Consider the following 12,512-nt stretch of genomic DNA (forward strand, 5'->3'; position numbering starts at 1 on the left):
TGAGCAAGCTCCCACAGCGGGCAGTATCAGCACCTATCTCCTGGGGTTGCTATAAAGACTAAATGAGTCCCTGCATGTCTGTGCACTTAGTAAACACCATTTAGATTTTATTATTCTTCTTTGGGGCATATGGGGGCGTGGCTATGCCATACTTTGCTTCCTAATTGAAACCAATACTAAAATGACTTGTGTCCCTGGGTGCAGCCTAGAAGTGAGACCCAGGCTATCTTGCACTCTCTTTCGGGCCCAATGTGTAGGTCTTTGGCAGGTATCTGAGTAGAATCAAAGGCTCACCCCCATAAGCTTCTAATTTGTCCGGAAAGAAACAGGGATTATAACTCCCCAGGGCAGATACAAGCTGAAAGCATCCCCTGGATACTTGTTAAATGACATCAAGGAGACCAATGGGGCTATTTCAGAGGGTGCTCAGAGATCCAACCACATCCCACCTAGAAGGACCCAGCCGGGACCCCTGGGGAGCAAAAGTTATACCAATTACTCTTATCAGTATCTTTACCATAATTTGTAGTTCTGGAACCATTATGAGATGGATAGTTAGAAGCCCAGGAAGGGAGGTGGCAACCCTGGATCTCCGCTGGACGCCAGCCCTATGGACCCCGGAGAGCTGCTTGTACTCAGGTGGGTAATACTCACTCTGACCTTGGGGATAGCGTGGGTCCAAGGACCCATCAGCCCCTGGGCCAGATGCGGTCAGGGTACATTAAGCGTGTCCCCCTTCTCCAGAAGCACAGAGGAGAGCATTTTAGATGGGACAGATTCTGACGACTGTCATTAATTGGGTGGCAAGCCTCGCTCTCCTACACTCCGAAACACTGCTTCCCCAACCCACCACGAACTGGAACAATCACCCTCAGGCAGCTCTCCAGCGAGAAACGAGAAACGGGGTGTGCTTTTTAATAGCAGCCTCCACGGAGGCAGCAGGAAGGGAGGAGTCCTCATGGTTAGCTGTGCAGCCCGCCTCCCGGGGAGATGACATATTCCTCCAACTTACTACCGGAGCGCATTAGCTCCAGACCTGAGGCCTTGACTTTGCAGACCTCCAAGCCCGCCAGCGTCCCTCCCTGTCTGAGCCCCACCGCACGACCAAAGGCCGCGAGAGCCCTTTGGTCCAAGTCAGCCGGCCTGCGCCTCCCGTCCCATGTGGCCGGGAGACTAGTTTCTGCACTCGGACGGGAGTCATCAGGTAATGCGGCCGCACGCGGGGACTGGGAGCCAGCTGTGCCGACATGTTTTCCACAATAAAAGCAAACTTACAGCCGGGGCACGGAACAAGCAGGCAATTCTCTGCGGCAGCCAAGACAGGGCAGGAAGGGTCGGAGGGGGCCTGCGGGAGCCAGGAGTACCGGCTCCCCCGCACCGCGCGGGCCCCTGGGGTACCAGTGCCCTGCCCGCCCGCGCACAGCCCCGCGGGCGCCCGCGCGTGTCCTTACCATTCAGCTGGCGGTAGACGATGTCCTCCAGCAGCGAGAGGCGCTTCAGGACGGCGTCCTGGATGGGGCTGGCGCTGTGCGCGCTGAGGTTGGCCGCCTCGGCGCGCGGCCGGAGCTCGTGGAAGGCGTCTCCGCTGCGCACCGCGATGGGCCGGCACTTGGCCAGGAAGAGCACGAAGCCGGCCACCGCGATCAAGTTCAACACCAGCAGCACTTTGACTCTTCTCAGTGAAGCCATCAAACACGCCCGGCCGGCCCTCGCCCCGGACCCGCGCCCCCTCGGGCTCCGGCGAGGCGCGGGGCAGCCGAGGGCCGTGCGAGCCTCGCACTCCGGGCGGCCGGGGGCGCCCAGCGGCTCTCCCGGCGCCGCGGCGCGGATGCTCGGGCAGAGGAGGCGGCCGGGAGGGCGGGGAGCACGGGGGGGGGGGGGGCGGGGAGCTCGGTGTGCAGAGGTGCTCCCGGAGCCGCCTGCTCAGTTCCCAGCGCGCGGCCCGGCCGGCGCCCCCGCTCTCGGCGAAGGGCCGGGGCCGGGGTCTGTCCGCGCTCCGATGGCCCGGGGCGGCCGGGGCCGCGTGGAGCCGCGCGCAGGTGCCGGGCTCAGGGGCCGCCGGGCTCAGGGGCCGCCGCCCGTCCGCGGGGAGCGCGGCCGCCACCCTCGCCCGCAGGCGGCGGCGGTCTTCAGCCCAGGACCCGCGCCCCGCGGCGGGCGCCTTTGTTCCGCTCACCGACTCGCTCCATCGCGCCCCGCGGAGGGGAAGCCCGCGCCGGGCGCCCGCATCCTCGCGCCTCCGCAGTCACGCTCAAGTCTCGGTTACTCTCAAAGTGGGGGCAGCACTCGGGGGCGGGCCCAGGGGCAGAGCGCGACGTCCTCTCCGCCCCTCGCGCCGGGGCCACCCACCCGCCACCAAGCTCACCAGCGCGCACGGCGGCGCGGGCGCCCGGACGCGTTCCCAGCCCCGACGCGCGCAGCGAGCCTGCGGGGCCTGCCGGGCACACCGGCCTGGCTCCGGGCGGGCGGGCGCGCCGCGAGGCGGCCGGAAGGAGGAGTCGGACCGCGAAAGTCACGGCGGCCCCGTGAGTCTCGGGGAGGCAGCCCCGCTCGTCCCGCGCGCCGCGGAGCCAAACGCCGAGTCTCGCCCTCGGACGCAGCGATCCCGCCGCCGCGGCCCCGAGAGCCCGCTTGGCCCCGCCGCGGGTCGCAGAGCCCCGAGCGGACGCGCAGGTGGCGGCAGGGGGCGGGGCGCGGCCCGAGGGACCCGCGGCGGCGGCGGCGGCGGCGGCGGCGGCGGCGGCGGCGGCGGCGCCTGCTCCGCCCCCTCCCCCGCCGCCCTGGCGCCCGAGTCCCCGCGAGCCTGTCGGCCGCCGCCGCCCCGGGCTGCCGGGCTGCCGGGCTGCCGGGCTGCCGGCGCGAGGCTCCCGGCCCTTCGGCTCGTGCGCGCGCCCGGGCAGGGAGGGCGGGGGCGCCGGGGAGGAGGCCGCGCGCGGGACGGGTACGTCAAGCCATGCCGGGCGCTGCGGGCGCGGGCGCGGGCGCGGGAGCGGCCCTGGGGTGCTCGGCGCTCCGGGGCTGGCGGGCTCGCTCCGTCCGGGGAGGCGAGGAGGACATCCCTCTCGGTGCGCCCGCAGCTCCGCTTTGCGTGGCCGGGAATGGCTAGAGGGAAAACCTGGCCTGGAAGCCCGGATCCCGCTGCTTTGGGAGCGGGCCGCGCTGGCGGGCCGGGTGGGCGCCCCGAGGGAACGGCCCAACGTCCAAGTCTCAGTTCCGAGGTCCCCCACCGAAGTCCTAAGGAGCGTGTTTTGGCTGCCGGGTTTCCACGATGTCTTCCTCTTCCCAAAACCAGGCGCTTCGCAGGCTGGAATTCAAAGACCCTTCTTGATGCACTTCATTCCTGGGGCCCAGAAAAGAAACCAGACTGCCGACCAATAGGATGGGCAGCGAAGGCCAATGAATCTGGTGGTTTCCGCCTCACCATTCCCATCTCACTAAAGTTTTTTATTTCTCTTTACCATTGGGTTTGGGGCTTTGGGGCTTTTGTTGCTTATTTATTATTTTGACTATTGGTTTTTTAACAGAAAAGTGCATGGAAAAAAATAGAGCTTTTTTTAAAAAAAATATATATTCCCTTCGAACTTGGTGCCTGGGTTCAATCGGATCTTCATGGTTTTTGCTTTATATAACCTACAAAAAGTGAATACAAAAACAGTTAAATGAAAAAGCTGCATTAAAAAAAAAAAACCCCAAGGGACCATTTCTAGACACACATGTTGGCTAGGAAAGGCGCCAAGGGAGTAGAAACCTGAGTTATTGGGTAATAGTGACCTGGCAGGAACCGGGGCAGGCAGGGTCCCCACAATTTCTCACTGAGGACCCAGATGGAATCTAACACAACCAGTGGAAACTGCTGCAAAAATCATTTTCTAGCATTTCAGCCACAACACTGAAGCCAGGGAGGCTGAGGCCAGGGGCTAAGGTCCCCGGTAGTGAGTGGCTGAGTGGCTGTAAACCCACGTGAGTCTGACTCCCAAGCGTGTGCCTATTTGGGAGTAGGAGACAGAAAACAAAGCCCGAGGGAGCACCCTCTGAGCCCTGGAGTTGTTTCCAGGCAAGATTCAACTTCGGGGAGATTTCTTTTCGCCCTCCAGGGTGGGAGAGGTCCCTGGCTCAACATAACTGATGATCTTACCATACTCCTTAACAGGCTTCTCTCCTCACTTTCCACATGCATCCCGCACAGCTTCTACATTCCTAAATGACATCTGACACCCACAAGTCCATGAGTGGCCCAGTGTCAGGCTCACATCCTGAGCCCTAGCATCACAGAAGTACTGCCTGCACTCTTGCAATCCTGCACTAAAATTCCCCCCTCACAATTCCAAACACACATCTATCTTCTCCAGCCACCAGCAACCCCTGCCTCCCTCCCAAGTACCTAAGCCCTTCCAACCTCTCTTGAGTTCCTTCTCTACCCTTCCTGGTTACTCTTTAGTTCTGATTACTTGTTTATTTCAAACACATTCCCAGGATTGGCCACAGTTCACACACTCTCTTATGCCTACGCTCCCATGGTCCCCAGCCCAGCAATCCCCACCTCTGAATTAATCTCCCCACCTTCTTTCTTGCTAAGGTGCATCCAAGCAAGAGCACGCGCTTAGGGAAACTGACCTCACCCCAAGCTGGGAGACGTTACCAGTTGGGGGTATTTAACTGCAGTTGGATCCTTAGTTCTTCTTAACTCCCTGATCCTAACCAGTTCCTCCCCCCAGAAGTGCCCAAGGTAGACTTTGCAAGTCCGTAAACCAAATTCCCCAATCCAATGCGGAAATTTGTGAGTGGGTGTTACCTGGGCATTTTTCTGGGGGAAAAGACCTCCAACCTCCTTCGGATTCTCAGTGTGGGCCGAGACACCAAAAAGTTAAAAACCTGCCTGGCATATGTTGGATATGCAGAAACGTAATCAACTCAATATTTATTGTATGCCAGCTGCTTGTGAAATCGGTGGCTCCAAGGCATACCGGGTTGGTGGAACTCTCTGGTTGCTTGCATATGTTGAGAGAAGAAAGAAGACTCTGGATGAAGGCCAGCAGCTTGTATGGATGAAGGTTGAACTAATGTGAAGGAACTGAATTGAGCAGCGTCTGCCTGCTGAGGAAATTGTCAGGCCTGGGAGGAGCACCCCTGGCCATTTAAACCACATACTCAGGGATGGAAGGACTCATTTACAGAGTCATCAATTGTCCTGGAACCAGAGACTCCCAGAGGGGTGGGCGACCTCCCTCAGTCAAGATGCCATCCAACTGCACACCACTGGTCCCCAATCCAGCTTGTAAAACCAACAAAACCATACCTCCGAGCCTCTGTGGCCTGCTCACCAAGAGATCCGGGTTCTATTCCCCCTGCTACCAAGGAGCAAATAAGTGCTTGACTTTTGGAGAGCTCCAAAAAATCTTTCCCGATCATAAAACTCAGTTAAACTGCAAACACTTTTTTAAAGACTTTTAAAATTTATTTATTCATGAGAGACACACAGAGAGAAGCAGAGACACAGGCAGAGGGAGAAGCAGCCTCCCTGCAGGGAACCCAATGTGCCACTCGATCCCAGGACCCCAGGATCACAACCTGAGCCAAAGACAGATAGTCAACCACTGAGCCACCCAGGTGCCCAACTGCAAACGCTTTTAAAACGAGGTCTATTGGTAAGTTTATTTAGCACGCTGAAAGGAGGGAAATGGATGTATTTCTGTCCGCAGTCCAAGAAGGATTACAATTCTACATACGTTTTTCATTCATCAACCATGGCTCACGTGACGTGAAGCTCTAACTTACCTGTGTCACCTTTCCTTGCTTGTTAAAAATCTCTCACGTCTCACCCTGATCTATCACAGAAGCTAGAAAGAGTTGGAGGTTCATCAGGAAAAGCCGGGGCCCATCTCTCTGCAGAGGCTTTGCCAAGCTACTTATTTACTCTTGCTGGAAGCACAGAGGTGGAGCCATCACTCCCATAAAACCCTGAGCAACAGAAACTGGGGGTTTTATTTGATTTCTTTAATAAGATATAATTGACATATATCATTATATTAGTTTCAGGTGTGCAGCATAATGATGTGATATTTGTGTACACTGTGAAATGATCAGCGCAGTAAGTCTGCCTGTCACTTGTCACCATACAGTTACAGAGATTTTTTTATGCAATGAGAACTTTTAAGATCTTCTATCTTAGCAACTTTCAGATACACAATACAGTATTAACTACAGTCAACACGATGTACATTACATCCCCAGAGATTTATTTACTCTACGGCTAGCAGCATATACCTTTTGACCCGCTTTCCCCATTTTGCCAACCTACCGCCCATCCCCTTGCCACCTCTGGGCAACTGCCAACCAGTCTTTTCTCTGCATCCATGAGGGGTTTTTGTTTTTGTTTTTGTTTTTGTTTCACATTCCACATGTAAGTGAGATCATAGTGTTTGTCTTTCTCTGTCTGACTTACTTCACTGGAGGGTTTGCTTTTTTTTGGGGGGGGGGAAGAAAATAAAGAAGACAAGAATCTACCCTTCTCCCCTTCAAGAATTCACAGGACATAGTAATGGGGGGTGGAGTGAGTGGGGGGGGGGCTATGCAGATGGGGAGAGGCCATGCTGAGGGCCAATGCTGTGTGCCATGCTTGTATGCATCTCAGCCTAGCCTCACTGCTTCATAGCTGTGTGACCCTGGGCAAGTCACCTCACTTCTCTGGGGCGTCGCCTGCCTCCAGAGCTATTAAACAGGAATACTATCCATTATATTACTATAGCTGTGAAGGATAAATAGCTAATGTGTAAATCACTTAGCCAGTGCTAGGCATGTAGTAAGCACTGTGGAAACAAAGACCACCAGCTGAGGACAACCAAAGGCTGTTGATTCAGAGTTTGCTGTTGCAAGAGTCAACCATCATTTGTGTTGACTCAAAGGCAGAGGAGAGAGTTTAATAGTAAAGAAAGTCGGGGGAGAGGGGAGCTTCAGATAAGCCCAGGTTGAAGGCCATTGGCCTGGAGAAGCTGCAGGCAGGGTCCCTAGCAAGTGGGGCATTCTTCAGGGTTGATGATGGGAGCATACTTGGCTTTCTTTGGTTGATCCTAAGTTGGAAGCAGGGACAAAAATTAGAGAAGCTGGCAGTTACCGAGCAATTCTTCACCCTTGGGGGCCAATGGTTGCAGAGACTGGGGTTGGGCTTCCCAGGCTGGCTGCTGCAGAGGTTGCGAGGATCAAAGTCCTATTGCTACATGTGGTCTGGCCATTGTACTTCTCAACACTCAGTATATATTGGTTATTATTACTGTTATTAAAATCACTAGAATTGAGAAAGCCTTGTCATTGCTAGAAACATGCATCAAGACCAGGTTCACCTGTCCGAGAGACCTAAGCCACCTCTGAACCCCAGGGCCTTCTTCTCTGGCCACGATCACGTTGTCCAGGAGGATGTGGGCACACAAAGCAACCCACTGGGGTATGGGAAGAAAATATTAGAACTTTCGTTTACTGTTACCCAAAATAAGAAAGAAATAAAAATCTACTGATATTTAATATATACAGTGAGGGTCACACATGTATATGATTTCTGAAGAACTGTATGTATAATGGGCATACACATCTCACATCTTTTCCTGGTACGGTCTGCCATTAAAGAGCAATGGTTTCCTATTGGCCAACTTGAATGGAACCCCTGGGGTTACATTTTCACTAAAATGCTTCCTTTCCATTAGAAGTTGGATTCCTTCTAAAACTCAAAGACCATTTTAAGGCCCAGTTTATCATCCCAGTCCTCTGGGAAGCCCTAACAGAGAACCCCCAACTCCTTTCTATCTACAAATTATCCACAGATTTATCTACAAACTTATAAAGTACCTATTCATTGATTTGTTCATTAATTGAACATTTCTCAAGTACTTGTCATGTACTGTTGTGTGCAGGGCATTGTGGGGTTTATTGTCTAGGAGGAGATGTAAGTAACAAATAAATTATAACATCAAAATTATTGAATTGCACTTAGGAGAAATAACTCTGCCTAACCATGGGGGACTGGTGGGCTGGGCCGGTTTGTTCAGAGAGTCAGTGCTGCAGAGGGCCCAGTGCCCTTCCCTCCTCCCTGCCGCCAGACTCCTTCTTATTTTCACTCAGGGACCCCATACCCCTCCCAAGGGCAGCTCCCTTGGGAATACCTTGGAATGGAAAGGCTCTTCTCTCTTCTTTTTTTTTTTTTTTAACATTTTATTTATTTATTCACAAGAGACACAAAGAGGCAGAGACAGAGGCAGAGGGAGAAGTAGGCTCCCTGTGGGGAGCCCAATGCAGGACTCAATCCCAGGACCCCGGGATCATGACCTGAGCTAAAGACTGATGCTCTACCACTGAGCCACCCAGGTGCCCTGGCAATGCCCTTCTCAAATGTACATGAACCTCACTCCAGTCTTTTGGTATGCCCAAGCTTCTATTTTATTTATATATACAATTTTTTTCTTTTACTATGGCCGACACACAATGTCACATTAGTTTCAGGTGTACAGCATGGTGATTGGATAAGTTTATATACCACAAGGAAGCTACTCTCTGTCACCATATAATGCTATTGCAAAACCATTGACTGTATTCCATAGGCCATGCCTTTTATTTCCAAGACTTACTCATTCCATAATGGGAAGCCTATTATCTCCCATTACTCCTTTTTTTTTTTTTTTAACAAAGCATCTTTTTAAAAATTATTTATTTATTTATTTATTTATTTATTTATTTATTTATTTATGATAGTCACAGAGAGAGAGAGAGAGAGAGAGAGAGAGAGAGGCAGAGACACAAGCAGGCTCCATGCACCGGGAGCCCGATGTGGGACTCGATCCCGGGTCTCCAGGATCCCGCCTTGGGCCAAAGGCAGGTGCTAAACCGCTGCGCCACCCAGGGATCCCATCTCCCATTACTCTTGACCCATTTTCCCATCCTGTATTTATAGGTCTGATTTTGCTTTTTTGTTTGTTTATTCATCTGGGTTTCTGACTGAAATCATATGATATTTGTCTTTCTCGGTCTTTTTTTTTTAAGATTTTATTTATTTATTCATGAAAGACACAGAGAGAGGCAGAGACACAGGCAGAGGGAGAAGCAGGCTCCCTACAGGGAGCCTGATGTGGGACTCCATCCTGGGACTCCAGAATCATGCCCTGGACCGAAGGGAGGCACTCAACTACTGAGCCACCCAGGTGTCCCTCTCGGTCTTATTTCACTTCGTATAATACCCTCTAGAGCCATCCAAGTTGTTGCAAATGGCATGATCTCATCCTTCATAAGGCTGCAGAGTATTCCACTGTATACCACTTCTTCCTTAATCAGCCATCTGTCAACAGACACTGAGGTTACTTCCATATTTTGGCTATTGTAAATAATGCTGCAATAAACATAGAAGTGCATATATCTTTTCAAATTAATGTTTTCATTTTCTTTGGATAAATAACCAGTAGTAGAATTATTGGATCATATGGTATTTCTATTTTTTGGAGGAACTGCCATACTGTATATGCAACTTTTCTTAATTTAATGAACATTTATAACAACCAAAATATTGTCATAGGTTCTAACTGGAAAAAAAAAAAAAAAGAGAAAGTGTGAGTAAGGAACTCAAAAGCAACTTTTCACTTTCTGTTCATTGCCTGTTGTTACTATGAATAAAAACACTTCTTGGACTCCTGCTTGCTTTGGCTTTGGGGTGAGTATGAGCATGTGGAGGAGAGGCCAAGAGACCAGGCTTTTCTCACCATGGGCCACAGATGCTGTGATGCTGATGCCGCTCAGTAGGGCTCTGGCCTGAGTGGAAGAGGCAGATCAGAAAGGAAGTAGATGGAAAAAAATTTTTAATAATAATAATTAAAAAAAGAAAGGAAGTAGATGGCCAGAGGCTCAAACCATCCGTGAGACGGACAGCAATCAAAGCCCTTCACCCTGCAGTGCCTTGGCCCCCCTCCCTGACCCCACTCAGCCCCGTGCCAGTCCTTGTCCTGCTAACAAGAACGGATATGAGTGCTTGAGGTCAGAGGCAGGGGAGCTAGAGGCATTTGTTAAGTCATTAATCCCCATGCTCTTTTTCAAGGACTAGAATTCTGCTTCTGCGTGTTTTGACACATCTTTTTTTGTTCACAACTTGATACCTGCTAACCTATGCGCCAGAGCCAGATGAAATGCATGTTCATAAACCCCATGATACCTTTCTCATGACATATTTACTGGTTGATACAGAACAACAGGTTTTCTATAATGGGTGGTAGGTTGGACTCAAGTCTGGCTCTGCTGGGTAGTTTCATGCAGCCTAGGGAGGTGGCCTTTGAAACCACAGCTTCCTGGGCTAGTTTGCTGAATGCAAAAGCTTGTTTGGAGAAAATACACAGGACAGCATAATTTTTGAGAGTCCACGTGGAACAGCCCCAAATACTCTGCAAGTATTCTGAAAAAGAAAAAGGTTCCGGGGAATTCTCGTGGTGCAGGTGGAATTTCTGGGATGAATGGAAGTTGGTGGTATTTTTATCTTTACCTGACTCATGGCCAAGGGCATGTAAACTGATTGTCCTCAAGCTCCCTAGGTCCCTGGGCCACCTTTTCCTTTAAGATCCTCCATCAAATTGCTGCACGAAATCCAATGTCCTCCCAAGTACTTCTAAGGGAAAGATTCTCTGGGGTTGCTCACCTTCACCTGGCTGTCCCTGTCACCTCATGCTCAAAACCCTTGGATTTCCAGTTAATTTTTTTTATTTTTTTTAAGATTTTATTTATTTATTTGACAGAGACAGAGATAGCACAAGCAGGGAAGCAACAGAGGGAGAAGCAGGCTCCCCACTAAGTAGGGAGCCCAATGTGGGACAGGATCCCAGGACTCTGGGATCATGACCTGAGCCAAAAGCAGATGCTTAACTGACTGAGCCACCCAGGTGTCCCTCCAGTTAGTATTTTTCCATGTCTCCTGCTCCTGCTTCACCATTTCTTCCAAACTGAGGATACAGGTCCCTGTATTAACTGTGAAAACTTACCACAAACTTAGAGGCTTAAAACAACACAAGTTGGTCTCGTAGTCCCATAGATCAGAAGCCAGACACGGTCCTCGTTGGGCTGAGATCAAGGTGTCTGGCAGGCTGTATTCCTTTCTGGGGCGTCTAGGGAAGAATTCGTACTGCCATCTCTGGCTCTCCGACTGCAGCCAGAAAAGATTCTGTTTATGAGGACTCACAGGATCAGACTGGAGCCATCTGGAAAATCCAGGCTAATTTCCCATCTCGGGGTCTTCGATCTTAACCACGTCTGCAAAGTCCCTTCGCATACACATCAATATATTCCTAGGTTCTGGGGATTAGAATGATAACATGATGATCATTAGAATGATCTTGGTGAGGTTTGGGGGGAAGCATTATCCTGCCCATCCCAGTCCCCCATCCGTCACATCCCAGGCACCCCCAAACTCAAGGCTGTAGTATGAGTTTCCTAACTCCTAACTTTCCAAGTCCTAACAGAGTTTCCATAAGAGCTGCATGTATCATGGGAATTACAATGCAGAAAAAGAAAAGGTAAAGGTCAGTTTTAAGTGGCAGGGGCCTTAAAATTCATCAGCCATTCCCTGTCACAGGGAAGCCCTTAACGGCAATCTTGCTCCTTGGCCCTAGCCCTTGGAAGAATCCCACCACCAACCCCAAGATCAGTATTCCCCAAACTTCAATCATTTAACATTCGGAGTCAGTAGCTGTCCATCAAAACCAGGGATGCGGCTACATTGCTCTTCCCAGTCTCACGCAATGAAGTTGAAGCCAACAGAACGTGAGCCAAAGTGGGGTGGCCACTGCCCAGCTGGGGACTGTGAGGCAGCAGCCAGCCTTCCTTCCCCTTGCCTGTGCCAGAACCCAAAGGTGACAACCTGCCCCAAGCCTGAAGGTACGAGGAAACTCGCAGGGCAGGTAGAGAGAGAGCCTCAAGACGAAAAGACCTTGGGGCTCTGAAACCCCATATAGAGCAAAACCACCTGCTCATGGGAATATCTGTCCCATGAGGTTAAGAAAACAGTAAATTTCTTGTGCTTTAAGCCACTGAACTTTGGGGTTGTGTTCATTACAGTCACCCTAACCTACTGTACTGTGGATGGATTTACCAATGTTTTCATGTTTAAGTACCAACTGTACTATTAACTGCAGAACTTTTTTATTCAAACAAACCCTTCTGTTTTCAAGTAGCTACATTTGAAACAGTAACAGCCACAAAATAATAAGTGGAGTTTTGTCAGATGCTTACTATGCATCATGCTTCTGACACACGTTTTAACTTATTTAATGTTTTGCTTATGTAGTTTATTGATGTTTTACATGCATTAACTCATTTTAATCCTTATAAGAACCCTATACAAAGTAGGTGTTATTATTATCATGCCCACTTAACAATTAAGGAAACCGAGGCACAGCTTCAACAGCTGGTAAGTGGAAGAGCCTGGATTTGCCAAGCGGTCGTAACTCGAGAGCTCATGCTTTGAACCATTATAGGCTGCTGCCTTTTTTTCATAGCTC

The 12,512-nt window shown here is 51.1% G+C and overlaps 1 protein-coding gene across 1 annotated transcript in view; it reads right to left on the reverse strand.

Annotated features, from left to right (window-relative positions):
* The window catches only part of GALNT17 (polypeptide N-acetylgalactosaminyltransferase 17), a 436,312-nt gene extending 434,546 nt beyond the window's left edge, over positions 1–1,766 (reverse strand). The window contains exon 1 of the mRNA XM_038539024.1: positions 1,452–1,766. Within this exon, the coding sequence (XP_038394952.1) occupies positions 1,452–1,689 (238 nt within the window). The 5' untranslated portion in view covers positions 1,690–1,766. The remainder of the gene's footprint in view (positions 1–1,451) is intronic.
* Between the last annotated feature and the right edge of the window lie 10,746 nt (positions 1,767–12,512).

Source organism: Canis lupus, chromosome 6 (genome assembly GCF_011100685.1).
Source record: "Canis lupus familiaris isolate Mischka breed German Shepherd chromosome 6, alternate assembly UU_Cfam_GSD_1.0, whole genome shotgun sequence".
NCBI classification, from domain to species: domain Eukaryota; kingdom Metazoa; phylum Chordata; class Mammalia; order Carnivora; family Canidae; genus Canis; species Canis lupus.